Here is a 26,830-nt window from a genome sequence, read left to right as displayed (position 1 = left end):
AGCTGTCTGTGGACAAACGCCGGCTCCCTCGGCCTGAAAGCGAAATGAGCGCCGCAAGCCCATGGTCACCTTTGACTGGACTTAAGCGTCCAGAGGTCCTTTACCTTTACTTTTTTTACCTTTAGTCATTTGTTTCCCCCTTAACTGCTCCTTACCACTTCTGTGATCGAGTTGCGTTCTTGCGTACGTAACACCGGCCTTACTGATAATTAGCCTAACAGAAATTCTGCATCAGCGTAAATGGCGCAGTTGACCATTTCCACCCTACTTGTAGGCAGTGAAATCAGGGTGGGAGGGATTTCTCCAGGTAAGGGAGAAACTCTTGCAGCAGTTTCTCCTGGGTGTGGGACTCCATTAGCAATAGCAAATATTCTGGAAGGTGCCCTCCCCCTTTGTTTTGCTGCCTCCAGAAGTGACAACAGCATCTGTGTCATGTGATGGTGGTTAACTTTGTAATCTTGCCCTTCCCCACCCCAAAGGATGATGGGAAGGCCATGCAAATGCCTGGCCACCATTTTGCATCTTCTAAAATACCCAGCATCGTTCCTGGGCGAATGGGTGTGGGGAGGATAGTGGCAGCTATTCCCACGCACACATACATATGGTATGGAAGATTCAGAAAGTATATTTTAAACCATGGATGGGGAATTTGAGGCACTCCAGCTAACATGCCCCAGTCAGCATGGCCAATGGTCAAATATTCTTCCATTAGCTGTTCTTGAGGCAGAAACAGTGGCAAGCTTTAAAATCCTCCTATCTAACTAAGTGTGGGACGCGGGTGGCGCTGTGGGTAAAACCTCAGTGCCTAGGACTTGCCGATCGCATGGTCGGTGGTTCGAATCCCCGCAGCGGGGTGCGCTCCTGTCTTTCGCTCCCAGAGCCTGCCAACCTAGCAGTTTGAAAGCACCTCCGGGTGCAAGTAGATAAATAAGGACCGCTTACCAGCGGGAAGGTAAACGGCGTTCCGTGTGCTGCGCTGGCTCGCCAGATGCAGCTTGTCACGCTGGCCACGTGACCCGGAAGTGTCTGCGGACAGCGCTGGCTCCCGGCCTCTAGAGTGAGATGAGCGCACAACCCTAGAGTCTGGCAAGACTGGCCCGTACGGGCAGGGGTACCTTTATCTAACTAAGCAAGTATCACAGTGTTCTGTTTTATTATTCATTGACATCTAGCTGAATGTTTTCTTTATGGTTTCTCTGTTTTTACTGGTGTATTTCTTTGTGCTTTTGTTTTTAACTATTGTATATACATTTTTTATCTTTTAAATCATCTTGCAGTGTTTTATGTAAACCGCTTAGGGATTTTGCATATTAAGCAGTATATATTACTGATGATGATGATCTAGTTGGCCTTATTCAATAGCCTTGGATGAAAAAAAGAATAATCCAAAATATTAGCAGAGAAATGTTCAGCTCTGCTCTCATTTTAAATCTGGGAGGCACTCTTCAAGTGAAGTAGAAAGAGTTGGAAGACGGGCTAACAGAGTTCTTGATCTCCTTAAACTGCAGAAAAGGCAGTTGCATTTTTGTAAGGCTCTCCCTTGTTAAAAACTCCCCACCAGGACTGCATACGTGGAAAAAAACAGCATATTAAGGAGGGGGGAAATCAGTGTGGGGTAGTGTTGGACTAGGACCCAGGAGACCCAGGTTCAACTTCCCACTTGGGCCATTTACTCACCTGTAGCATAGCCTACCTCACAAGGTTGTTATTAGGATAAACCTGGGAAGGGATGTGCACCACATTTAGCTCCTTGGAAAAATGTGATAAAAACACAATAAATAAATATTAATAATTATAATTGTTAAGGAAAAGCCATGCATAAGTCTCTTCCTGATCATAGGCTCATAGAATTGTAGAGTTGGAATGCACCACTTTGTGACATGGAGCGAGGTAGCTTTTTCCATTTTTGAGTTTAGCTTTTGCTTTGTCTGTTTGTTTTCTTGCATGGGGAAGCATGGAAAAACTGAGCCCACTCTCCCCTGCAGTTAGAATTGGTAGAGACCCAATTTCTAACACCTCGCTCAATGTAATGTGTAGAACTGCTCTCCAAGTCAAGATCTTCTCTCCCGAGAGATCCTCTGTTTACTATCGCTGAGCTTTATTGACTCAAATGACTTTAATTTATTTGCTTTTAGTCTTACCTTGTGTAATCCCAGTTTAATTGTCATTTAATATCCTTTTAAAAGCTTGGCAGCAGAGAGTGAGCTCTGAATCATCAGCCCTGTTAACAGTTTATCGAGCCTCTGTATCGGGTGCATTGAACTACGCTCTCCTTGAGTTTCTGGGAGAACTAAGTCAGAATATTTGAGGATGGCTCAGTTAATTAGAGCTGATAACACCTAAGTCTCAGGTTCAGTTCCTTTATGGGACAGCTGCATATTCCTGCGTTGCAGGGGGCTGGCTAGAATGATCCTCTTGGTCCCCCCTGACTCTATGATTCTGTGAGCCTCTTTGAGAAATTGATAGACATTTGTTTAATCTTCCATTCCATCCACCCCCATTCTGAGGGCTTGTCTTAGGTAAAGGGAAAGGTAAAGAGAACCCTGACCGTTAGGTCCAGTCATGGCCGACTCTGGGGTTGCAGCGCTCATCTCGCTTTACTGTTCGAGGGAGCCGGCATACAGCTTCCGGGTCATGTGGCCAGCATGACTAAGCCGCTTCTGGCAAACCAGAGCAGCGCACGGAAATGCCGTTTACCTTTCCACCGGAGTGGTACCTATTTATCTACTTGCACTTTGACGTGCTTTCGAACTGCTAAGTTGGCAGGAGCAGGGACTGAGCAACGGGAGCTCACCCCGTCGCAGGGATTCAAACCACTGACCTTCTGATCGGCAAGCCCTAGGCTCTGTGATTTAGACCACAGCGCCACCCACGTCCCCATTCTGAGGGCTTGACTTAGGTAGCCATACTTAAAGCCTTGCATCTACTGAAATGTTGTATTCTGTGCTATGAACTTAAATTAAGGTGCATTCTAATTTAAGGAAGGAAGAATGGAAGGAAGATCTTAACAGAGTCTCTTCAAAATGCTCAGGTTCAGACTTTGGTGCACCTCCAAGGGAAATTCCATAAAGTAGGGAACCACCTCTACTAGTCCAATATATCGTGAAGCCATAAGGAGAGCCCTGCTGGATCAAGCTGGTGTCCCATCAAGTCCAGCATCTTGGTCTCGCAGAGGCCAACTGCATGTGTGTGGCATCTCTGAGCAGTCAGCCACTACACACATGTGCAGATCACAGGTGTATTCACCAGGCAGGCAGGCAGGCAGGCAGGCAAGCACACATACACAACAGAGGGGGGCATACAGACAGAGGATGGAGCATTCTCGACAAAGTACAGTTCCCAGGATTCTTCGGGGGAAACCCAGTTGTATCTTAGTGCTTTAGATATATACAGTAAGCCCACAATTTATGTGGGGGTTACGCTCCATCGATCACTCCCAAAGCCAAAATTGTGTGCAGGCAACGGCTGATTGACACGCATCCAATAGATGCACCACTGCGCATGTGCCCATTGTGGCAACCCAGAAGTAGACGGAAAAAGGGGGTGGGAGGGGCAGGGCAGGCTTATGCACAGTCCACCCACACATGTGGGGGTCAGGAACATCCCCCCTATGCAAATCAGTTGTTGCCGGTATAGTCAAAACACACTGCGTTCAATAGAAGATGGGATTGCCAAAGTATTTTTTTCTGGAACCCCAGCGCCCCCCCCCTTTTTTTACATGTTTGGCCATGCACCTAAGACTGAATGTGCACAAGTTGTGGATTTACCGTGGTACAGATGTGTCCTTGTTTGGTTGCAGCAGTCATGTAGCACCTTCAAGCCCATCGGCTTCATTGTGGCAGAAGCTTTTGTGGACTAGAGTCCATTTTTTTTCTGATGCATCGTTTTCCTAGTCCACAAAAACTTGTCCCGTCAGAAAGAACTGCCTTTAAAGTGCTACGAGATTTGCAATGTGTGTGGCTGTGTGTTCCCTCTTCTCCTTTCAGGCTCGTTTCTTTGACCTTACACAGGATCTTCCTATCTCAGCAGAAACAGAGCCTCCTGCTTCTGGACTGACAGGTCACCTTGGAACACCATTAAAGCAATCTCCCTTGCTGGGAATTACGTGTGAGGCTATCCTTGAGAAGGACCGGTGGACATGGCAGCCCGGACCGGCTCAAATGTGCCTAACACCTTGAGGAAAATCTGCCTCAAATCCCATTGCGTCTGTAATGAGCGAGGGCTTTTGTCATTGGGATGCTAAGCCCAGCCCGGCAAGCAATGTCTCTCTGACTCCTAATGGGATTTGCCCATCTTTAGCAGCGAGATAGATTGATCCACGCGTGACTCAAGGGGATGGGGCTTAAGAGATGCCTGAGGTCTCCTTAGGTGAGGAGGGAGGCAGTTCCATCTGATACACAGCCACAAGTATCAGAGAATAGGGGTTAGCAGTTTGTAAGTCCCTCAAAGTAGGCCACCTTTATGCAATAACTGAATGCAACTGAATGCAGAGTGTATCTGAAGAAGTGTGCATGCACACGAAAGCTTATACCAAGAACTAACTTAGTTGGTCTTTAAGGTGCTACAGGAAAGAATTTTTTACTTCGACTATGGCAGACCAACACGGCTACCCATCTGTGAATGCAGGGAGTCCTTCATGCAAAATTGCAGGGGGCAGGCGAGAAGCAATGAGGAAGGGTGGCCATAACAAGAGAATTTGCAAAGATTGAACTGAAATGGAAGTTTTTTTATGATACTTGCATGAAAGTTTTCATTTCTGAGGTCCCCCTGTCGAAGAATTTCAGTCTACCCCTGGAGAACATTTGGCAAAAGGCTGCCCTCCCGGTTTCACCACTCATGAAATGCAGGCAAAACTGTGGATCCAGGTTTAATATTATTTTAATCTTCTTGAAGGAAACAACAGATTTCACCCCAACTCCTTCCCATACCCTCTCTTAGACTGTTACAGTGGACGCTCGGGTTGCAAACGTGATCCGTGTGGGATGCATGTCTGCAACCCGCAGTGGCACGTCTGCGCATGTGTGGGTTGCGATTTGGCGCGTCTGCGCATGCGCAAAGCGCAATTTAGCACTTCTGCACATGCGCGACACCAAATCCCAGAAGTAACCCGTTCCGGTACCTCCAGGTTTCCGCAACCTGAAAAAACGCAACCTGAAGTGTCTGTAACCTGAGGCATGACTGTACTTCCTTGTCCATTGGTATGAACTAACAATGATTTCACCACCCCTACCCAGAAAAATGTTCTCGAAAGTGTTCTCGAAGCTACCAACATGAGTTTCACCAAACTGCGGGAGGCAGTGGAAGACAGGAGTGCCTGGTGTGCTCTGGTCCATGGGGTCACAAAGAGTCAGACACGACTAAACAACAACCCCCAAAAATAATATTTGTCAATATTAGTGCAATGCTGAAGATTTATCTCACTTTTGTTTGAAAATTCTCCATCACTTAATGGGGGTGGTGGAATCCCTACAGACCTTCCTGGGTGTTGCGATCAGCAGAGGCAGTGACCCACCTCCTTTAGAAGTTGGCAGTTGTCTTGGTAGTTCCACCTTCCTCAAATGTTCGGGGTGTGTTGGTCCAGCAAGAGAGGGGGCATTTTCTGTTGTAGAATTTTCTCCCCACAAAGGTGTCTCTGGCTTCACTGTATAGCAAACAGCAAATGCTGAAGATGAACCTCTTTACCGTATCCTTTGGCACCTGAGATGAATTTTTTGTGATGTTAATTTAATAAGAAATTGTGGCAGTTTCATTAATTTCCAAAAAAAAGAGAGACTATACAAGATTCTGTAAAATACAGTGTTATCAAAAAGGATCTGGTGACCATAAACACAGTCCATATACAATTAGAGATCAGTGTCAAACAAATGCAGATGTGAAATTAAACCAACATACATAAACCATAGGTATGTAATTGCAAGGAAGGTAGTGAGTAGAACTATTTATAACATAATGGTTAATACCCTGAGTCTATATGGGACGCAGGTGGCACTTGGTCTAAACCACAGAGCCTAGGGCTTGCCGATCGGAAGGTCGGTGGTTCGAATCCCCACGACGGGCTGAGCTCCCGTTGCTCAGTTCCTGCTCCTGTCCACCTAGCAGTTCGAAAGCACGTCAAAGTGCAAGTAGATAAATAGGTACCGCTCCGGCGGGAAGGTAAAACGGTGTTTCCGTGCGCTGCTCTGGTTTACCAGAAATGGCTTAGTCATTCTGGCCACATCACCTGGAAGCTGTCAGTGGACAAACACCGGCTCCCTCAGCCTATAGAGCGAGATGAGCGCGCAACCCCAGAGTCGTCCACGACTGGACCTAACGGTCGGGTACCTTTACCTTTACCCTGAGTCTATATCAGCCACATTCATTCATAGACCAAGGTGGGTTTGGGCCATGTTCCTCCTTGCTAGCAAATGAAATAAAATCAGACCAAAGAGGTCCAAATCGTCCTTTTCTATTGTCCGCTAAAGACTCTCAGCTTAATCATCGGGTTTTTTCCAGCAGGAAAGTGAAGGATAGCTCAGCCAGTAAAAGCATGAGACTCTTTAATCTCAGGATCATTGGGCAGAAGATTCCTGCATTGCAGAAGGTTGGACTGGACAACCTTGTGGTCCCTTCCAACTCTACAATTGTCTTGTTGTATGGAAGTGTTGCTATCTCTCTGTGTTACAAGGATGATAGTGGAGGGTAGACTGCCGATGGCTGCTGTCCATAGTGACTATGTTTCTGGATGGCAGTTGCTGGGAATCACAAGAGGGAAAGATGTTCTGGTACTCAGGTTCCACTTGCAAGCTTCCCATGGTCACCTGGTTGTCCACCGTGAGAACAAGATGTTGAACTGGCTGGGCCATTGGCCGGATCCAGCATATCTCTTATGTTCTTAGTAAAAGGAGCCTCCGTCTTAGGGGAGAATTCTGGGTTTCCTTCACCCCAAGGCAAGCAGACTGATTCCTTACTGCAAAGGGCCATTTGCAAATGACTCCAACCATAACTGTTTGCCTGTTTTGCTTTATTCCATTTAGGCCTACCTGCCTTGGTGGTGGCCATCTCTGTGGGATTCACGAAAGCCAAGGGGTACGGCACCATGAACTAGTGAGTAACAGTTTCCTTCTTTCCTTCCTTCCTTCCTTCCTTCCTTCCTTCCTTCCTTCCTTCCTTCTTTCCTCTCACATTTCAAGGCACACATTTTTTGCTTTCTTTATTTATTTGCAAAATTCTCTGTACCGCAAACCACCGAGCAGCCTAAAATATTCTGGTGAACGGTATAAAAGCAACAATAAAATTACATCCCTAAAATGAGTACAAAATGCACCACAAATCAGCAGATTGGCTTAATACGTCAACATTGCTGGATCACCCCTCGGGGAAAGCCTGGGCGAATCAATGAGTTTTAAGCAGGATGCGGGTGGCGCTATGGTCTAAACCACTGAGCCTCTTGGGCTTGCCGATCAGAAGGTTGGCAGTTCGAATCCCCGCGATGGGGTGAGCTCCTGTTGCTCTGCCCCAGCTTCTGCCAACCTAACAGTTTGAAAGCACGCCAGTGCAAGTAGATAAATAGGTACTGCTGTGGTGGGAAGGTAAACGGCATTTCTGTGCACTCTGGTTTCCATCACAGTGTTCCGTTGCGCCAGAAGCGGTTTAGTCATGCTGCCATATGACCCGGAAAGCTGTCTGTGGACAAATGTCGGCTCCCTCGGCCTGAAATCGAGATGAGCAGCGCAACCCCATATGCACCTTTGACCGGACTTAACTGTCCAGGTCCTTTATCTTTTTTACCTTTAAGCAGATGCCTAATTGCCAATACTGTAGCTGCCTTCCTGCTGTTTATTAGGTCTCTCTTGTGATTTCTGCTTGCTGGTTTCCCACTGAGGCACCTGGTTCGCAACTATGATAGCAGAATGCAGGACTAAATGGGTCATTGGCCTGATCCATCTTCTTATGTTCATATATCCTTATGTAAATGTCATTGTGCTTTGAGGTGCTTTGAGTGAACCAGTTACGAAATGGTCGTAGTATTACTGCTACAACAACAACACATTCCAATGTGCAGGTGCTTGAAGATGCTCCAAGTCACCCCAAATTACTGGGCTATGAGATTTGGGCATGCATGATGCTCACCTTAAAGATGAGGCGTGCAGTGCAGTGCAGACCCCAAATTCTTCTCCACCTCAGTTAAAATCCAAGCTGGAGAAGAATGATTTGCTTGCTTCTCAGCTCCTGAGTCCTAAAGTCAGTGCTTTTTTTCAGCAGGAGCATGCCAGGACCATCACCTATCAGATGAGCACCATAGGAGCCAACTCCTAGGGACAGAGGGGTCTTCGGCCCCCCAATAAAATATTTGAGGGGGCCCACACACCCCAAAAGTTGATGGACATTGCCATTCAAATAGTCTGTGTGCACTGTGTCATGTGATCAATTATCACATGAAAGAGACTGGGGATCTGATAGCTTTCCCTTCCTCAGTTGTGTAGTCAGACTTTGGTCTTTCAAATTCCAGGGTATGGTCAGTGGTGGGTGAATCTGTCAACTGATGTTTCTTTCAGTTTCTCATTTCCCAATTTCAAATTCGGTTCTCTGTGTTTCCACATCAGTTTGCAGATTATTAGTTTTTAGAAACCTCGTCAGCATTCTGCTACAAATTTTTACTGATGTACACATTTTTATACACAGTTTTGTTTTATATACATGTTCCACGCTTTGGCAGTGGAACACCCTCTGAAGAAAGTTTTTAAGCAGAAGTTGGATGATCTGTCAGAGATGCGATAGTTGAGATTCCTTCATTGCAGGTGGTTGGACTAGATGATGCTCAGGATCCCTTCTTTAAGTGCATTTCATTTAATGTTTCATCAAGCAGAAGCCTTAATTTATGGATTTTCCCCACCACTGTGTACACTTTAATGAGGAATTTTTCCGGGTATATTCATTTTTGTACACGTTACTTAGCTGGAGAACTGCACTGTGAAACTCTGAGAAGCACAGTTTACACCCTCTTTAAGAAGTCTGCAGCAAATTGCACCAACATAAGTTCTTTCAGAGGGACACGGGTGGCGCTGTGGGTTAAACCACAGAGCCTAGGACTTGCCAGTCAGAAGGTCGGCGGTTCGAATCCCCACAACGGGGTGAGCTCCCGTTGCTCGGTCCCTGCTCCTGCCAACCTAGCAGTTTGAAAGCACGTCAAAGTACAAGTAGATAAATAGGTACCACTCCGGCGGGAAGGTAAACGGCGTTTCCGTGTGCTGCTCTGGTTTGCCAGAAGCGGCTTAGTCATGCTGGCCACATGACCCGGAAGCTGTACACTGGCTCCCTCGACCAATAAAGCGAGATGAGCGCCGCAACCCCAGAGTCGGCCACGACTGGACCTAATGGTCAGGGGTCCCTTTACCTTTTAAGTTCTTTCAGAGTCCCAAGTCTTCCTCGGGTTTTAGTTGAGACTTGGTGGGGCAGTTATTCCTACAGGGAGTCCCAGCCTCTTCCCATCCCAAGAAACATGATTCAAATGATATTGATACTTTAGTTAAATCTTATACATTTTCCAAGTTTCCTTTTTCTATTATGCTGAGAGAGAGCAGGTATGGGGATGCTGGACTACATGACTGGCCTGAGCCAGACTCTTCTTAATGTTCTTTTACATGGCAAGAGTATTATCTGTCTCTGCACTATGGAGCCCGAATATTCTTTGTGAGGCGTGACTAGCAGACAGCCCAGATTTTGCAGCAGCTTCCCAAAGCAAAATGTTGGCATGGTTGCGAAGAGGAGCAGATGCTCGCGGGGAACTCCAAAGAGAGCAGCCCAGCAGGATTGTCAGAATCGAGTTTAGGGACTCTGGATGTCCAGGTGGCAGATTCCCCGGTGCTCGGAGGAAAACAAGAGACGAGAACCAGCTGAAATTAAATCTGCGAGGAAGGAAAATGGAGTCAATCCGACGCAACACTGGGTGGATCAAAACGATATTGCAGTCTACCTTCAGCTGACCTCTGGAATTCTGATGTATTTAAAAATGCTCTGTTTGACACGTGCATTTGTAATTGGCATATTTTGATATGAGTTCAGATGGTCGTATGTTCACCATGGGAGGTCTGAGGTTGATGAAATATCTTGGGATTGTGTGGGGAAGTGCAGAGCTACAATACTACTACTACTACTACTACTGCTGCTGCTGCTACTTCTTCTTCTTCTTCTTCTTCTTCTTCTTCTTCTTCTTATTTATAACCCGCCCATCTGGCTGGGTTTCCCCAGCCACTCTGGGCGGCTCCCAACAGAATATTAAAAGCACGATAAAGCATCAAACAATAAAAACAGGGCTGCCTTCAGATGTCTTCTAAAAGTCTGGTAGTTGCATATTTCTTTGACATCTGATGGGAGGGCGTTCCACAGGGCAGATGCCACTACTGAGAAGGCCCTCTGCCTGGTTCCCTGTAACTTGGCTTCTCACAGTGAGGGAACCGCCAGAAGGCCCTTGGAGCTGGACCTCAGTGTCCAGGCTGGATGATGGGGGTGGAGACGCTTCTTCAGGTATACTGGGCTGAGGCCATTTAGGGCTTTATAGATCAGCACCAACACTTTGAATTGGCTGATCAAGGCATCGGAAGGTCTGCAGGGCTTCATTGATGCCAACATCCATGCTCCTCCACACACCCAACCACTTCTCTTCACTGTTGCTTGTCACTACAGCTCACTCAAGTCATGTTTCCGAGCTCTTCCTTAGTGTGATGCTGATAACACCAAGGCTGCAGGCTTGATCCCCATATGGGATAGTTGCATATTCCTGTTTTGCAGAGGGTTGGATTTCCAACTCAGGGTCCCTTCCAACTCTACAATTCTGTGAAGAGCCTGCTGCTCCAGGCTAATGGTCCATCTATTCCAGCATCCTATTCTCACAGTGGCCAATCAGATGCCCCAATGGGAAGTCCACAACCAGGACTTGGATGCAACAGCGCTCCACGCTTTTGAGTCCAGGCAAGTGTTATTCAGAGGCATATTCAGAGCCTCTGACTTTGGAGGTAGACCTTATGGCTAGTAGGCACTTAAAGCCTTTATGAATTAGTCTAAGTCTTGCTAAAGGCCCTTCAAGTTGGTGGCTATCCCTACATCTCATGGGATCGAATTCCAGAGTTGAACTATGGGCTGTGTGCATAGTTTTAAAAAAGTTCTGGGAAATAATGAACGCGCAAATAGCTTTTAGAAGTCCTGGAAAATAACGAGCTGACCAGCAAGAACAACAACAAAAATTCAAGCTGAAGGTTCCCTGCGGAGAAATTTTTGATCTACCTGGACTTCCGATGAAAGCTATTGGATGTTCACTGAGTGGAGGGTTTTGTGTTTGCTCCTGACTGGCAATGGAGCAGCAGGAATTAATCACATAGCACACTGTCACAAGAAAGAGTTTGTTCTGCAGAGGGGACCTGCACAACGGTGCGACAAAGCACAGCCAGGACACAGCTGGACGTTGTGATGTTTTACCACTTGTAGGAAAGATAAACTGGAAGTTGCTGACACAACATGAGGGTTGCAGTTTTTAATCACGGAGCTCCTGGACAAAGGCAGCCTCCCTGTTGCCTCTCTAACCTTCACATTCATGATCGTGCAGGACTGAATAAGTTAGAATCCCTCAATTCCAATTATTTAATTATCCAATTATTCCTATATATGGAGAAGCTTTTCTTTTTCGTCAAAAATCACTGTTCTTCCTTTGGCCTACATTTAAAGTGGCATCGTACACTTTAAACAGTCCTGACTTTCCACAAAGAATCCCACAGATTCTTTGCTAAGGATGCTAAGATTTGATAAAGGTAAAGGGACCCCTGATCATTAGTTCCAGTCGTGACCGACTCTGGGGTTGCGGTGCTCATCTCGCTTTATTGGCCAAGGGAACCGGCGTACAGCTTCCGGGTCATGTGGCCAGCATGACTAAGCCGCTTCTGGCAAACCAGAGCAGCACACGGAAACACCATTTACCTTCCCGCCGGAGTGGTACCTATTTATCTACTTGCACTTGGACGTGCTTTCGAACTGCTAGGTTGGCAGGAGCAGGGACTGAGCAACGGGAGCTCACCCCATCACGGGGATTCGAACTGCCGACCTTCTGATCGGCAAGTCCTAGGCTCTGTGGTTTAACCCACAGCGCCACCCGCGTCCCACTAAGAGTTGATAGGAGGCACCTCTTCCCTTCGCAGTTCTACAGCTCCCAGAGTGGTTAGGAAAGCTGCTTGAAAGAACATACAGATATTTTAAAACCTGGATTTAATATGCAGAGAGCAGCAAGAAGGATCCTGCTTAATGAAACATTAAATGAAATGCATTTAAAGGTGAACTTACTTAATCCATACTCAATGAAGCAATACGTGAACAAAAAAAAAATACCAACCCCCGCAAACGTTGCAATTTTCACGTCTCTGAATTTTGCAAAGCTGTTTTCCTGAAAAATAACATGTATGAGAAATGTATATACAGTTGCAAAGTGTTAATAAAACAATCATAGGTTACTGAAAATATTATACCCCCAAAATGCATTTGATTATGGGAAGTTGCTTTCTGAAAATGTGTAGAGAGGCAGAACTCTAGGAGAACAGGGTTCAAATTTCCACTTGGCCATGAAGCTCAGTGGGTGTCCTTTGGAATCAGTTACTGCCTTTCTGCCTAATCTACCTTACAGGGTTGTTGTGGGGGTTAATTGAGGACAGGGAGCCCCATGTGCTCCATCCCAAGCTCCTTACAACATGTGGAATATAAGGGCAATAAATTAATTAAAGCCACTTCCGCCCTGCAGAGGAGGTGGGGTTGCGGGCTTCACACTCCCACCACGCACACGGTGGCTGGAGCCCAGCCCCCATATGATTGGGGGTATCCCCGGGCACGTCACCCCCTGGCCAGCCAATCGGCTGGCTCTGGGGGCGTGGCCTGCCTTATTTAAAGCAGGATGCGGCCGGAGATCTCCCTCTTTTGCCACCCGCCAGCTGTTCCTGCTTTTTCCCACCCTCCCGCCCTATAAGGTTTTCGTTCCTTGACCTTGCTATGGACCTCGGTTGGTCACCTTTGAGGGACCTGGTAGGAATTTTTCCACTTGGCAAATTGGCACCAGCCACTTGGTTTTTCACCTACCTCATAGCAAATTGTCACAACTTTCTTGGTATTGGCGGTTAAGCATTGGTATTGGTATTGTTCTGTAGATGGAAGGGGAGAGGAAGTGCCATCACCTGCCCCTCATATTGAAGGGTAGTCCAATAAAAGATTCGGGGGGGGTGGCCCTGTCTGAAGCCTGGGAAGGTGAGGGCCTAAGGCACTTCCCCAATCGGTGACCCTGGGGGAGTTCCTAGTTGATGTGCATCAGCAGGACTCCCCCCACTGGTGGTTAACCCTTCCCAGACTTCAAGCGGATGGGCTGAAGTCGGATATAGTGGGTTAGGACCAATGCCTAAGCCAATACTGCTCATCACCTGTAACCAATAAAGTTATGGCCTTATTTAGCCAATTAACCTTAATAATTGTGTCATGTGTCTTTATTTCCACTGGGGGGGGGCAGGAACTCACCACGCAATAATAAATATTTTAGACAAACTGGCATACAGTGTGTATATTAGGAGAAAAGTTCCCTAAAGTGCTGATGAATTTTCACAATGACTATTTTTTAATTATTTTTAAAAATGCGAATGTGTGAAAATTTGAAAAGGAAAATGAAAATTGGGTGAACCCAGAATTGACAGGTTTCCCCAACCCTAATTAATGTAAGTGTTTATCATGCAACTTGACTCATTGGGCAGACCCCTCCCGCTTCCCATTTTCCTTATTTTTTAATGCTGTTTCTGTGCAATGTTTCTGCTGTGCCTGGAGACTAGTCTCGCCACTGCTCTGACATCTGTTTTCTCCCTCTTCTTCTCCTAGCTGTTGGCTTTCTTTGGAAGGGGGTCTCCTTTATGCCTTCGTGGGACCAGCAGCGGCTGTCGTTTTGGTACTTTCCCCGAATTCCGAACATTTTTCTTTTTCTATGTGTGCCTTCCCTATGCTCCCAACTCCCCCAAAGACCACTTATTCTTTTATTTTTATTTTTAAAAGGAGACTCTCTCTCTCTCTCTCTACCTTCAAGAGGAAATTGCTCCTTGAGGAAAGCAAAAGTGCCCAAGCTAAGGTCCTTTCTCCGCAAGAGATTTGTTTTGGATTAATTAAGAGTGTGAATGCCATATTGATGGGCGAATTTGAATGAAGGCACTTAAGGGAGGGAAAAGGAGGATTAAGAGTGGTTTGCTTCATGTAGCAGTTGCAAAGGTCTGGCATTAGCTGTGTTCAAAGGACCCTGAATATACTGTGATTAATAGACATCCACGAACAAAGTGTAATTCAGGACAGTCTGTCTGAAATGTACATAAACACTGTTTGAGGGACAAGAGATCTGGCAAGGAGTCATGGACAACTGGGGGCGGGGCTAACCTTGCTCAGGATCTCTGTGTTGTAGCAACAGAGAAATTGTAGGAATGGTATCACTATGCATCCTTGGAGCATGCCCTCTCCATTTTCCCCTCTTCCTCATTATGTCTAGGTAAATGCAATACACAATGCAACAGGGAATAATAAAAATTGCAAAAATTATTATTATTATTATTGTTATTATTATTATTATTATTACCTGCCCTTCATGCTAATATCTCAGGGACCGTTACAGCAATTTAAAATACAGTTTAAAAACATGCAGTTAAAAAGAGGCATCAAGGTTATAATAATAATATAGTGCTACCTCGGGTTAAGAACTTAATTTGTTCTGGAGGTCCGTTCTTAACCTGAAATTGTTCTTAACCTGAGGTACCACTTTAGCTAATGGGGCCTCCCGCTGCCGCCGCGCGATTTCTGTTCTCATCCTGAAGCAAAGTTCTTAACCCGAGGTACTATTTCTGGGTTAGCGGGGTTTGTAACCTGAAGCGTCTGTAACCTGAGGTACTACTGTAATAATAATAATAATAATAATAATAATAATAATAATAATAATTTATTATTTGTACCCTGCCCATCTGGCTGAGTCTCCCCAGCCACTCTGGGCGGCTCCCAATCAAGTGTTAAAAACAATATAGCATTAAATATTAAAAACTTCCCTAAACAGGGCTGCCTTCAGATGTCTTTTAAAAATAAGATAGCTGCTTATTTCCTTAACATCTGATGGGAGGGCGTTCCACAGGGTGGGCGCCACTACCGAGGAGGCCCTCTGTCTGCTGTCTGGTGAGCGGTGAGCGATGGGGACCAGCTCACATTTTAATGCGGAACTCCCCACTATGCAAACTTGATATGCAGCAATCCTTCCTTTCTGAAAGTTTGCATTGCAGTTCTTGAACCAAATGCTATGTGCAAAAAATAAATAAAACGTGCATGTTAGGGGGAAGGGTGCATTGAAATGCATGCCTTAGTAAAAATAACATACAAAATGTTAAGGGAATTTGTTTGAAGAAGAAAAAAGTGCACATTCAGAGAAATTCACACTAACCCACTGATGAATTTTGCAAAAGTGGCACGGAATCGCGGAAGACTGAATTTGAGACTGGGGGGGGGGGAATGAGCAGCTGAAATTGACACATTTTTCCACCCCTGATCAAAGGGAGCTGATAGCCTCTTTGAGCCCACAGGGCTTTAAAGCAGCTGTGTCTGTGGCTTGTGTTTGGGATGCTGAGAAGGAGACAACGCCATCCTTGAGCAGAGAGACATGACATCTTTCATGCTCACACACTGGTTCCCTCCATCCAATTTGTATTCCTGGGAACTCTCTTGAAAAATTGGTTTGACTCCAATGTCTGCTTTCCCAGACACCAAACGTTCATCATGCAAAAGGCTCCAGGACCAAATAAGAAATTAGCAGTCCTGGGTCCTCTAACCTTGTGCAGGTCAGAGTCCCTCTGGCCACTCAGATTTTGCTGTTAACCTCTCTTAAGCAATGCTAAACTGGCCGGGACATATCTGGGCATATTCAGTAGGTTGATATGTATGATTTTGCTTCTGATTTTTGACATGGTTGGGCTTTTCAAACAAACGTGTCTGTCTGTTGTTTCTCTTCCAACAGGTGAACATGGTTATTGGTATTCTGGTATTTAACAAACTTGTATCGAAAGATGGAATAACAGATAAGAAACTGAAGGAACGGGCAGGGTATGCCTTATATCAATAATTCCTCTAAGCAAAAAAGAATGAAACCGGAAATTAAACAGTCACACTCGATAACCAGGCAGGGGTGGAGGAACACAATGGGGAGGATGATGTGATGGTAACCCCCTCCATCACAAAAAAAGAAAGGAGGAATTAGCTACTAGACCTTCTTTTTCCCAATTGGGACAAAGATGGAAGGCAAAGGTTTTCACTTGAGTATGGTTTACTAAAAGAACAGAAATGCAACAGAGAATTTCATGCAAAAAAACCAACATGAAAACGAGGATACAATTGATGCTTGCCAAAGGAGACACTGGGCAGCTCATTGTACATGAAACTAGTGCTGGGCTGAACTTTCCAAAAGACAATGTTAGGCCTGGATTTGGGGACTGAGCTGAGGGTGAAAGAGTGGGTTTTGCCATGGGTGCATGTCCATTTTTTTCTGGGTTGGAGCTTTGATGAGCTCATCAAAGGTGCCACTTAGGGCTGCCGCCAATTTCTCCCCAAACCAACTCTCAGAATGGAGGCATGCTAAGAAGCGTACTAGGCGGGCTGTCAAATGCTGCTGGTGGTTGCTCGTGAGTAACCAGGCAGGACTCCAACCTGTCTTTTACAGGTTTTATTGTGCAAACTATTTACAGTGCAGATCTACAAAGTTCATGTCCATCTTAGTCACTTGCAGAATCCGGGAGTGGCCCCTTCCGGCTTCTCCCCCAACATAAGAACTTCGGCACCCCAAGTCTCCTCCTCCCCTCCTTGAGTTTCACCCCTCTGTGCAAGTTGGGCGATGGAAGTGGCGTGCATCCCTCCTGGCCAGCCCGGCGAGGTGAGGCACTGGGGCTCTCAGAAGCATCCTCAAGCCCTCTCGTTTGGCTGGCCCCTTCCCTCTCTTCTCCACTCGAGGTGTGGCTTTTCCCACCACTGGAAGAGGAACTGCTCCTCAGGAGTTTCAGAGGCTCTTTGTATCCCAACGGCCCCCCTGCCTCCATCCCTGCTTCCGATGGCAGTCCCCTGACACGGGCCATCGCCTGATCTTAAACAGCTGTCAGAGGGTTTGACACTTCCACCTCCAAATAACCCCAACTTTCCCTAAGACCCCCTCCACTCACATTGAGAGGTGGGTTGAGAGGTGAGAAGTAGGTAAGAGACATGTCATGCTCCTTCTAGGGTAGTTTGTGCAACTTTGGCCCCAACCCTGCACTCAGCTCTTACCTGTGGCTCCTAGAAGCTGTCAGCATGTGACAGTAGCCACACCCCAGGAAGGGCTTCAACTGGCCGGCTAAATCAGGAGAGGATAGCTAATGGGTCTCAAACCCTTAGTGAGTTAGGGACTTCCCGTGCATGTGAGAAGGGACGCGGGTGGCACTGTGGGTTAAACCATAGAGCCTAGGACTTGCCAATCAGAAGGTTGGCGGTTCCAATCCCTGTGATGGGGTGAGCTCCCGTTGCTCGGTCCCTGCTCCTGGCAACCTAGCAGTTCGAAAGCACGTCAAAGTGCAAGTAGATAAATAGGTACCGCTCCGGCGGGAAGGTAAACAGCATTTCCGTGCGCTGCACTGGTTCGCCAGAAGCGGCTTAGTCATGCTGGCCACATGCTGTACGCCGGCTCTCTTGGCCAATAAAGCGAGATGAGTGCCGCAACCCCAGAGTCTGCCACGACTGGACCCAATGGTCAGGGGTCCCTTTACCTTTACCTGCATGTGAAGACAGGCTCCGGCGGATTGAGCAGACGGGACCAAGAGTGGGTCTAAAGGTCAAGAAGGCAGTTTCTGCATGTACTGCAGAGGGAAGTGAGGGGCAAATGAGGCTCGTCAAGCTGGGTAGCCCATCTAGAAGAAAGAAAACTCTTCCTAAACCTCTGCTGTCTTTCAAGGTGCAAAAAACAATGCCATCCAAACCCATTTCTACTCAGAAGTAAGTCCTGTGGAATTCAGTTGTTCCCAGCCTGCCTTGGGCTGACCTGGAGGAATCTGGCCTTCACCTAAGTCTAGTGGAGACAGCCCCAGATCACCCCAGGATAGGTTGGACAGCCCAGAGCAATTGGCAGTGGACAGTTTGTCTAGCAGGGAGAAAGTGAGCCTGGCAGCCCCAGTGTGATGAGTGGAGAATTCAGTCCTAGAGGCTGCAGTGTGCTCCTTTGCAGTATCAAACCACACAGCCAGAAAATTGCTTGATTGGGAGTTATTGTCCTGTTGAAACATGACTGAGTCTTCCAATCAATGCCTCCTCCAGCTGGTTATCGACTGTGTCAAATGTGTACTGAAAATGAAAACATCGAGGGAAATGTGGGCCTTTGCTTTTCCATACCTTTCCTTCCCCCTTCTTTTTTCTGCTCATTTCTTTGCTTGCATGTGAAATGTTCTCTTTTAAAAAGTACGTTATCCACATTGAATGGTTCTGCTGATCTTGTTACCTGTTTAGAACATGTTACCTGTTGAGAATGTGGAAATGCCTGGGAGAGCTGGATCAGTTCAGGTCATCTAGCCAGCTAAGGTCAACCTGGGGGTTTTTGGAACTGTGTTGGAGAAGTGGCAACCCTGGGGGTGGTTATAGTAGATTTTGAGGCACATGACATGAGAAAACTTGAACAGAAGAGTCTGGAGTCTGGTGTATTCTTCTTTGGGAATAGTCTATGGACTATCTCGGAAGGTGGTGGTCTTATCTTGTCCAGCAACGTCCTTCCCAAAGTGGACATTCAAATTATTCAATGAAACTCACAGTCCGCTGCCATTTTCTCCTCAGTAATGATAATTCAGTGGCATAGACTGCCTCTTAATATGGAGGTTCTGTACAGCCATAATGGAGCAGTCATTTGGCTGAACTGATAATGATTTCATATTTATAATAATAATAAGTAAATAATAATACCCCTCCCTTCCTGGTTCAGAAAACCGGGCTCAGGGCAGCTAACAACAAATTTAAAATACTTAATTGATGCAACAACAAAAAAGCAAAAAATACAGTATAAAATGTGAGTAATAAATTCAGAATTCAAAAATCAATTTAGGGGGGAAATCCCTCCAATAAACGTTAGATGATCACCAGGGCTAGCTGGCTAAATTAGTCCTATTTGGGCCAGCGAGGAGACCAGGGGAGAATTAGCTGTGGGATCCCAGAGTGCGTAATCTTCATAAAAGGGGAGGGGGAGAAGGAAGGGGAATAAAAGATCAGGCTAAGTTCAAATTGAAAGCCAGGCAGAATAGCTCTGTCTTACAGGCCCTGTGGAAGGAGGTTAAATCCTGCAGGGCCCTGGTCTCATGGGACAGAGCATTCCACCATCACTGCTATCAGTCATATTGTTGCACTCCAGTGCTTCCAAGTGATGTAGGCAGTAAAATAAAATAAACATTAAAGATAGATTTAAATTATCAGAAAATATATTTTAAAAGGAGCAAGCCCTCTCCATCCCACATAAGAGATGAGAAGGCCACTAACTACCCACAAAAAAGATGGTTCAGTTATATCCCTTTCAATTAAAATAAAGGGGGGTGAATAAAGGGGGGTAAAATAAAGCCGAATACAACATAAATAACAAAAATGACATCTACCAAAAGAAAGAAGAGGGCTTTTTATTTCTTTATTTGATTCCATTTCTGAATCACTTCCCGTAAAATATCTCAAAGCAATTTTCACAGATTAAAAACCGTTCTGCACGAGAAGGGGGGGGGGGTACAAGATATAGAAATATAGAAATATGCATATCAATTTATGGAGGAAAGGAAGGAAGGAAGGAAGGAAGGAAGAAAGGAAGGAAGGAAGGAAGGAAGGAAGGAAGGAAGAAAGAAAGAAAGAAAGAAAGAAAGAAAGAAAGAAAGAAAGAAAGAAAGAAAGCCATAGATCTGATTATTGCTGGATCAATGACATGTACTGAAGAAATGAACCTATGCTGCCAATTCTCATAGTAGACCAGTATAAAGGAAGCAGCACATAAGTGGCACACAAAACGCTACCAAACCATTCTACGTTCTAAATCTTATATTAATAATTCATTCATTTATAGTAAATGAATAAATGCTTAAGTCAAGAAAGAACTTAGCATATGAAGTGTAAGTATTGATTTTGGATTATTAATATAAGATTTAGAACGTAGAATGGTTTGGTAGCGATTTGTGTGCCGCCTATGTGCTGCTTACCTTATACGGATCAATGACATGAGCTGCATACCTGGATCCAGTGTGGTGGAGTGGTTAAGAGCGGTGGACTTGTAATCTGGTGAACTGGGTTCGATTCCCCGCTCCTCCACATGCAACTGCTGGGTGACCTTGGGCTGGCCACACTTCTCTGAAGTCTCTCAGCCTCACTCACCTCACAGAGTGTTTGTTGTGGGGGAGGAAGGGAAAAGAGATTGTGAGCCGCTTTGAGACTCCTTAGGGTAGTGATAAAGCAGGATATCAAATCCAAACTCTTCTTCTTCTTCTTCTTCTTCTTCTTCTTCTTCTGGATGTCAGATGTCACTGCAACTTACCAAAAGGAAGAGTGGAAAGGGTGAGCCACGGAGAAGTCAGTGCGGTGCAGGTGGAACGGCAGAAACGTTGCATTGGCTCTGCTGCTGCAACTGCACCACACAGAGCTCATAGCCCCTCACCTCCCCCTCAGTAAGACACTCAGCCTTAGAAAGCCAGGCATACACACACACACACACACACACACACACACACACACACACACACACCAGCCCTTCCAACCACTGCTGCAGCTGCCCTCTCAGTAATCTCCAACATTTCAGAAAGGGAGCAGAACAGGGTAAAGAGAAACTGACTTTTCTCAGCTATGCAAGCTACGCGGTAGAAATTATTATTATTATTATTATTATTATTATTATTATTATACTGCCCTATACCCAGAGGTCTCAGGGTGGTTCACAGAAAATCACAGAAATTGTGGGTAGCAGCAGGATATTCACAGCCCTGAGTCCCACTCTGTGACTGGCCAGTCTTTTCCAACACAGTTCTATCTAACCCCAGTGGCTTTGACATGGTTCTTGACTTTTTGGGGGGGGTGGGAGTTGGGATGTTGCTCGTGGCTTTCCGCACCTGGAATGACATAGATGAGAGTTTTAACCCTTCCCTTTCCGTTATTTCGTTTATTTCTCTATCTCTCTCTCAAGCTATGGGTGTCGTCGGTCGGGATTTCCTTTTGATCTGTTAATTTATTTATTTTTGTCCCCCCCCCCTTATGGGTTTAAATATTCCCACCCATCCACCACCCGTCCTCCTGTCCTTCCTTCCTCCCTTTTCCTTTTATTTTTTTGGTTTTGTTTGTGTTTTCACGAGCAAAGTGTTTTGTTTCGTTTCAGTCTTTTAATTTTAATTGCAGTCAGATGGCAGTGCCTCTTTACGGCATCACGCTCAAATGTTCCAAGTGTGGAGTTCTATCTTCTGCTGACGTTTCCGCCACAGCCACCAGTAACGCCATGTTAGTTCCTCTAATTTCAACTTCTTTTCTTTCTCCTTTTTTTTATATATAAAAAATATTTTTATTTTCTATCCCCCTTGACCCTTTTGGTTAAGAATCTCCTCCTTCTTGCTCTCTCTCTTTCTCTTTTCCGCACCCTGGTTTGATTTCTTATACCCGCCTGGCTCTTCTGTCTCCTTTATTCTCTCCTTGGACCATATTAGGAACCTAGGAAGCTCCTTTATACTGAATCAGTCCATCTATCTCACGATCATCCCCACTGACTGGTAGTGACTCTTCAGGGTTTCAGTCAAGAGTCTCTCCCAACCCTACCTGGGAATGCCAACATGTATTGAACCTGTGACCTTCTGCATGCTCTACCACTGAACTGTGGACCTTCCCCAAAACTATAGAAACCCCCCTTTTTTAAAAAAAAAAAGAGAGAGGTGCACCCATTCTCCAAGAGGAAGCGTCTGAATACAAACATCTCCTTAGAACCCATTGAAGGCTTGGACTGATGGGTCTTCATCGATTTCAGTCAGGATAGAAACCCACAAATGTGGGGCCAACACCAAAGTAGCCTTGTTCCTTGTGTTCGATCCATCTGCCCACACCAACAGCCAGGCAGCTGCATTTTCTACTAGTCGCAGTTTGGGAACCATCCTCAAGGGCTGCAATATAGTAGTCCTTCCATGTTCCATGCAGTGGCTCCTGGATGGCCCATCAAGACCAGCATCCTGTTCTCACAGTGGCCAACCTCTGTGTCCAGAATTCCAGCCTCTCATGCTGCACAGCAAACTTGGGAAGCTATGTCAATATAGGTCTACTCAAGTTTGCCTTGCAGGTCTTTTCAGGCCTTGCTGGTGCTTCAATACATGCTTAGATGTGAAGCTGGGAGCTTTCCTCAATTCATTTCCCTACCTCATTTACAGTAGCCCTCACAATGTCACTACAGCTTCCACCATCCCTGACAATTGGCCATGCCAGCTGGGGCTGAAGGGATTTGGAGTCCAGCAACATCGAGAGGGCCACAGTTCTCCATCCCTATATTAGCACCTGGCTTGCAGAGATCTACTGCCCCTGATAATGGAAGCTCCATTTAGCTGTCAGAGCTAACAGTCACTGATTGGCAGTGCTAGGCCTAATTGTAGAAATGGGGAATGATATACCTGGACTGCAGCATCCATCACCCCTGACAGTTGGTCCTGCTGGCCAGGACTGAAGGGGGTTGGAATCCAACAACATCTGGAGGACTTGGGGTTGAGATAGGTGACCCATAGGGTGCTATGATTCCGTGATCACAGTTTCCCCACCTGTGAATGATGCTGCAATGTTGCAGCCATGAACTTTCAATTCAGATTGAGGGGTGGCAGAAAACGAGTCTCCAATACTAAGGTTGATCTTCTGTAGGAACCGATTAATTTGCAGGTGCTGGGCTTATGACTTGTGGCAAGGTAGTGAAAATGACAGTTTAAAAATAGAAGGGAAACTCCATCAATTCCCCCTGCAACTGGTCAGCCCACTTCTTCAAACCCCTTGCAAAAGTGGTGCCGAAATGGACCTTTAATCCATCCTTGGATTGAAGGTCCTTTATTCCATCCTTAGATTGAAGGCTGCCTTAAAGCATCTCCTCCTCCCGTTGTCCTATTTGACAGAGATTTGTTCTCTGTGGCTGCCCCATAGTGTTCCTCTACTGTCTTCCGCATGCCATTCACATTCCAGTATCCTAAATTAAGCTTGTTAATTAATCTTGGCTTGCATCATTTCAGCATATGATGTTGGCAGTCTAAGGCAGCGATGGGCAGACTTTTGCCTTGTAAGAACTGCTTTATTTGTTTTTAGTTTTTCCAGCTAGAACCAGGTGCAAAATACTATCTCAGGAGGGAAGGAATGTTTTATGTAAGTAGGGCAGGGAATTTATGAGCACATGCTTAACCCAGGGCAAAAATCCACTTCTGGGATTTCTCCCAAGTGTTAATTTGTTCCAGGATAGGAACCTTTCAGACATTCCTATCATTAGGCTCTTGGGGATCAAAAAGTCCTGCTGTTGTACTGCAAATGGCCAATATATCTATTAGTACTAATCAGTGCTTTTTTTCTGGGGGAATGCAGGGGGACGCATACCCCTAAACATTTTGTGAATATACGTTTGGTCTCATTGAGGGGCAGTATTTCAATATGAGTAAGAAAATGAGAGTACCCTAAACATTTATTTAGGGAAAAAAGCACTGATACTAATAGTAGTATATACCGCTTACTTGCAGCAAAGTGGCTTCTAAAACCAATTGCATAAGTATAGCCATGCATATCAGTTGATGCTGATTGCCCTTCTGTTAGGGTGAGGTGGGGTGTAGAAGTTTAGTTCATTTTTCAATTAAAGGTGGACCGCAGTTTCCAAAACAATACACAAGCCAATATGCTTTTATCCACCAAAATCTGTACTTCTCTGAATTTTCTATGCTGTTCTCCAGCCAAGGAATGTGTACCCCACAAACCTGCACACACTAAAGTAAAAGCATGCATAAAAATGCATATAGTTGTGACAATTACAGAGAAACATGCATTACGATAGGAGAAAATGCTTAACCAAAACATGCATGTTGGGCAAAATTAAAGACACAAAAGTTTGTATGAGGAGAAATTCAACCTAAAATACTAGTAATTTTTCCACAGGAGTTTCCCTTTCTTTGTTTTTAAAACAAATTGGGTGTGTAACTCAACTTAAAATTGGAACAATGTGAAACTGAGAAAAACCAGAATTGATCGATTTACCCAGCCCTATTTAGTGTAGGGGTGAAGCCTTTTAGATGTTGCTATTGTTAGATGATAGGGGATCAAGAACCATTTACAATCTGCTGCAGATCACTCAGAGATCTGCAGCTAGATCCTAATCTACCTTCTGCCTACCCACATTCTAAAGACTGCTCAATTTTTTTGTGGATTTTTCCAAAAGAATGCATTAAAAAATGCATGTAAATTGTATGCATTTTGTACACACTCTTCCCATAAATATGTATTTCTTCAATGCATTTTGATTCTTTTCGGTGCTGCCCTTCCCCCCACCCCAATAATGTGCATTTAGTATGCATTTTGGACATAACAGATGTATTTATGCATGCTCTTGGGGGGATTAAAACTGCAAAATAAAATCTGGGCAAGTGCCTTAGAAGTGGCCAGCTGTTGCAATCTGATCTGCAAGCAAATTTGGGGGTGTCAAATTGGGTCGGTCCACTGTCTAAATAGCAAATGATTTCCCACGTCATATCCAGAACAGTCACATGTTTATTTTACACACGGATACCAAGGCTAGGGTTAAAAATATACCATCATAAGGAGCCTTGATATTACTCCTCTAAAGAATTCATTCTAGCAATGTCAGTGAGCCTTATAATTACCATGGTTCATGATGCACATTTGGCGTTCGTTTTGTGCCCCATTATTAAATGCAAATTACTATGTTTGCATGAATTTGCATATATCTGCTTCTGCTAATCATGGCAGGGCGGAGAGGAGCAACTCTGAAAGCCTCTGAAAATGGCTGTACTAGCTGATCAGGAATAACTTTCTGACAGTAAGAGCTGTTTGACAGTGGAACTCTCCTTCACTGGAGGTTTCTAAGAAGAGGTTGGTTGGCCATATGTCATGGATGCTTTAGCTGAGATTCCTGCATTGCAGAGAGTTGGATGAGATGATCCCTTCCAACTCTATGATTCCAACTCTATGGCCTCTGGCCATAGAGGTTTTAATGAAGGGGCTACAGCAGCCTTCACCAACCCAGAGCCCTCTAGCTGTTTGGACAGCAAAGCCCATCACAGAATTGCAGAGTTGGAAGGGACCCAAGGATCATCTATTCCAACCCCCTGAAGAAGAAGAAGAATTTATTATTTATACCCCATCCATCTGGCTGGGTTTCCCAACCCACTCTGGGCGGCTTCCAACACAATATTAAAATACAATAACCTATTAAACATTAAAAGCTTCCCTAAACAAGGCTGCCTTCAGATGTCTTCTAAAAGTCTGGTAGTTGTTTTTCTCTTTGACATCTGGTGGGAGGGCATTACACAGGGTGGGCGCCACTATCGAGAAGGCCCTCTGCCTGGTTCCCTGTAACTTGGCTTCTCGTAGTGAGGGAACCACCAAAAGGCCCTTGGCACTGGACCTCAGTGTCCGGGCAGAATGATGGGGGTGGAGACGCTCCTTCAGGTATACTGGGCCAAGGCCGTTTAGGGCTTTAAAGGTCAGCACCAACCCTTTGAATTGTGCTCGGAAATGTACTAGGAGCCAGTGTAGGTCTTTCTATATGGTCTCGGCATTCGCTCCCAGTCACCAGTCTAGCTGCCACATTCTGGATTAGTTGTAGTTTCCGGATCACCTTCAAAGGTAGCCCCACATAGAGCACATTGCAGTAGTCCAAGTGGGAGATAACTAGAGCATGGGCCACTCTGGCGAGACAGTCTGTGGGCAGGTAGGGTCTCAGCCTGTGTACCAGATGGAGCTGAAAAACAGCTGCCCTGGACATAGAACTGACCTGAAATGCAGGAATCGCAGCTAAAGAATCCCTGACAGATGGCCACCCAACCCCTGCTTAAAAAACCCCAAGGAAGGAGCGTCCACAACCTCCCCAGGGAGTCTGTCCCACTGTCAGACAGCTCTTGCTGTCAGGCAGTTATTCCTAATGTTTAGTCGGAATCTCCTTTCTGGTCAATTGAATCCATCAGTTCAGGTCCCACCTCCTGGAACAGCAGAACGGAAGCTCACTCCTGAGTTATGTAGCTCAAAGCAGCTGGAGAAAGCCAAGTTGAAGATCGCTGGGCTAGGTATTAAGGGAGTGGGTCAAGGGATAGAAAAGAAAAGAGAATGAGGAGTAACTGTAGACATTTTTCTGGTGTTGGGCTTAAGAATAGGTTGAGATGGAGGGAGACCACCTGGAACAGAGGCCTGAAGTGCAGTTTTTGTGCTCTTCCATATCCCTCACTCAAATCTACCCTGGATGTCCTGCTGGCATCTTCTAGCTCCTCACAGAGCTCCTGTCCTACCCGAAATCTGCTGTGCTTTGCTCTCACAGACGCTGTCCTCCTCCTTCATCTCAAAGACAAACAGCATTTTGGGGAAAGGGTGGTGGGAAGTCATCTGTGAGCCCTCCTCTCTGTAGAAGAAAAGCAAACCTCCAGCTGTGGTTGGGGTAAAGGTTTGTTCAAGACGCTGTTGATTAAAGCAAGGCGATTGTGATTAAGATAAGACCTCCACCAGCCAGGCTTTCTTCCCAGCTGATCAATACAGTGTTCTACCTATATGCTATTATAGGAATGACAAGGTTTTTGCAACATGG

The 26,830-nt window shown here is 45.6% G+C and overlaps 1 protein-coding gene across 4 annotated transcripts in view; it reads left to right on the top strand.

The window, feature by feature from the left end:
• ADGRB1 (adhesion G protein-coupled receptor B1) overlaps positions 1 to 26,830 on the top strand; it is a 381,525-nt gene that overhangs the window by 321,757 nt on the left and 32,938 nt on the right. For 2 of the 4 annotated variants that reach the window (XM_081012478.1, XM_081012480.1), the window contains exons 22-25: positions 7,014 to 7,083; positions 13,870 to 13,936; positions 16,025 to 16,110; positions 21,424 to 21,522. In XM_081012478.1, coding sequence (XP_080868604.1) covers positions 7,014 to 7,083; positions 13,870 to 13,936; positions 16,025 to 16,110; positions 21,424 to 21,522 — 322 coding nt within the window. The remainder of the gene's footprint in view (positions 1 to 7,013; positions 7,084 to 13,869; positions 13,937 to 16,024; positions 16,111 to 21,423; positions 21,523 to 26,830) is intronic. The other 2 variants (XM_081012479.1, XM_081012481.1) reach the window with 1 other exon arrangement.

The sequence above is a fragment of the Podarcis pityusensis genome (assembly GCF_964106645.2).
Source record: "Podarcis pityusensis genome assembly, chromosome: 7".
NCBI classification, from domain to species: domain Eukaryota; kingdom Metazoa; phylum Chordata; class Lepidosauria; order Squamata; family Lacertidae; genus Podarcis; species Podarcis pityusensis.
The sequence above is the reverse complement of the archived record's forward strand: the minus strand, read 5'-3'. Positions and strand labels throughout refer to the sequence as shown.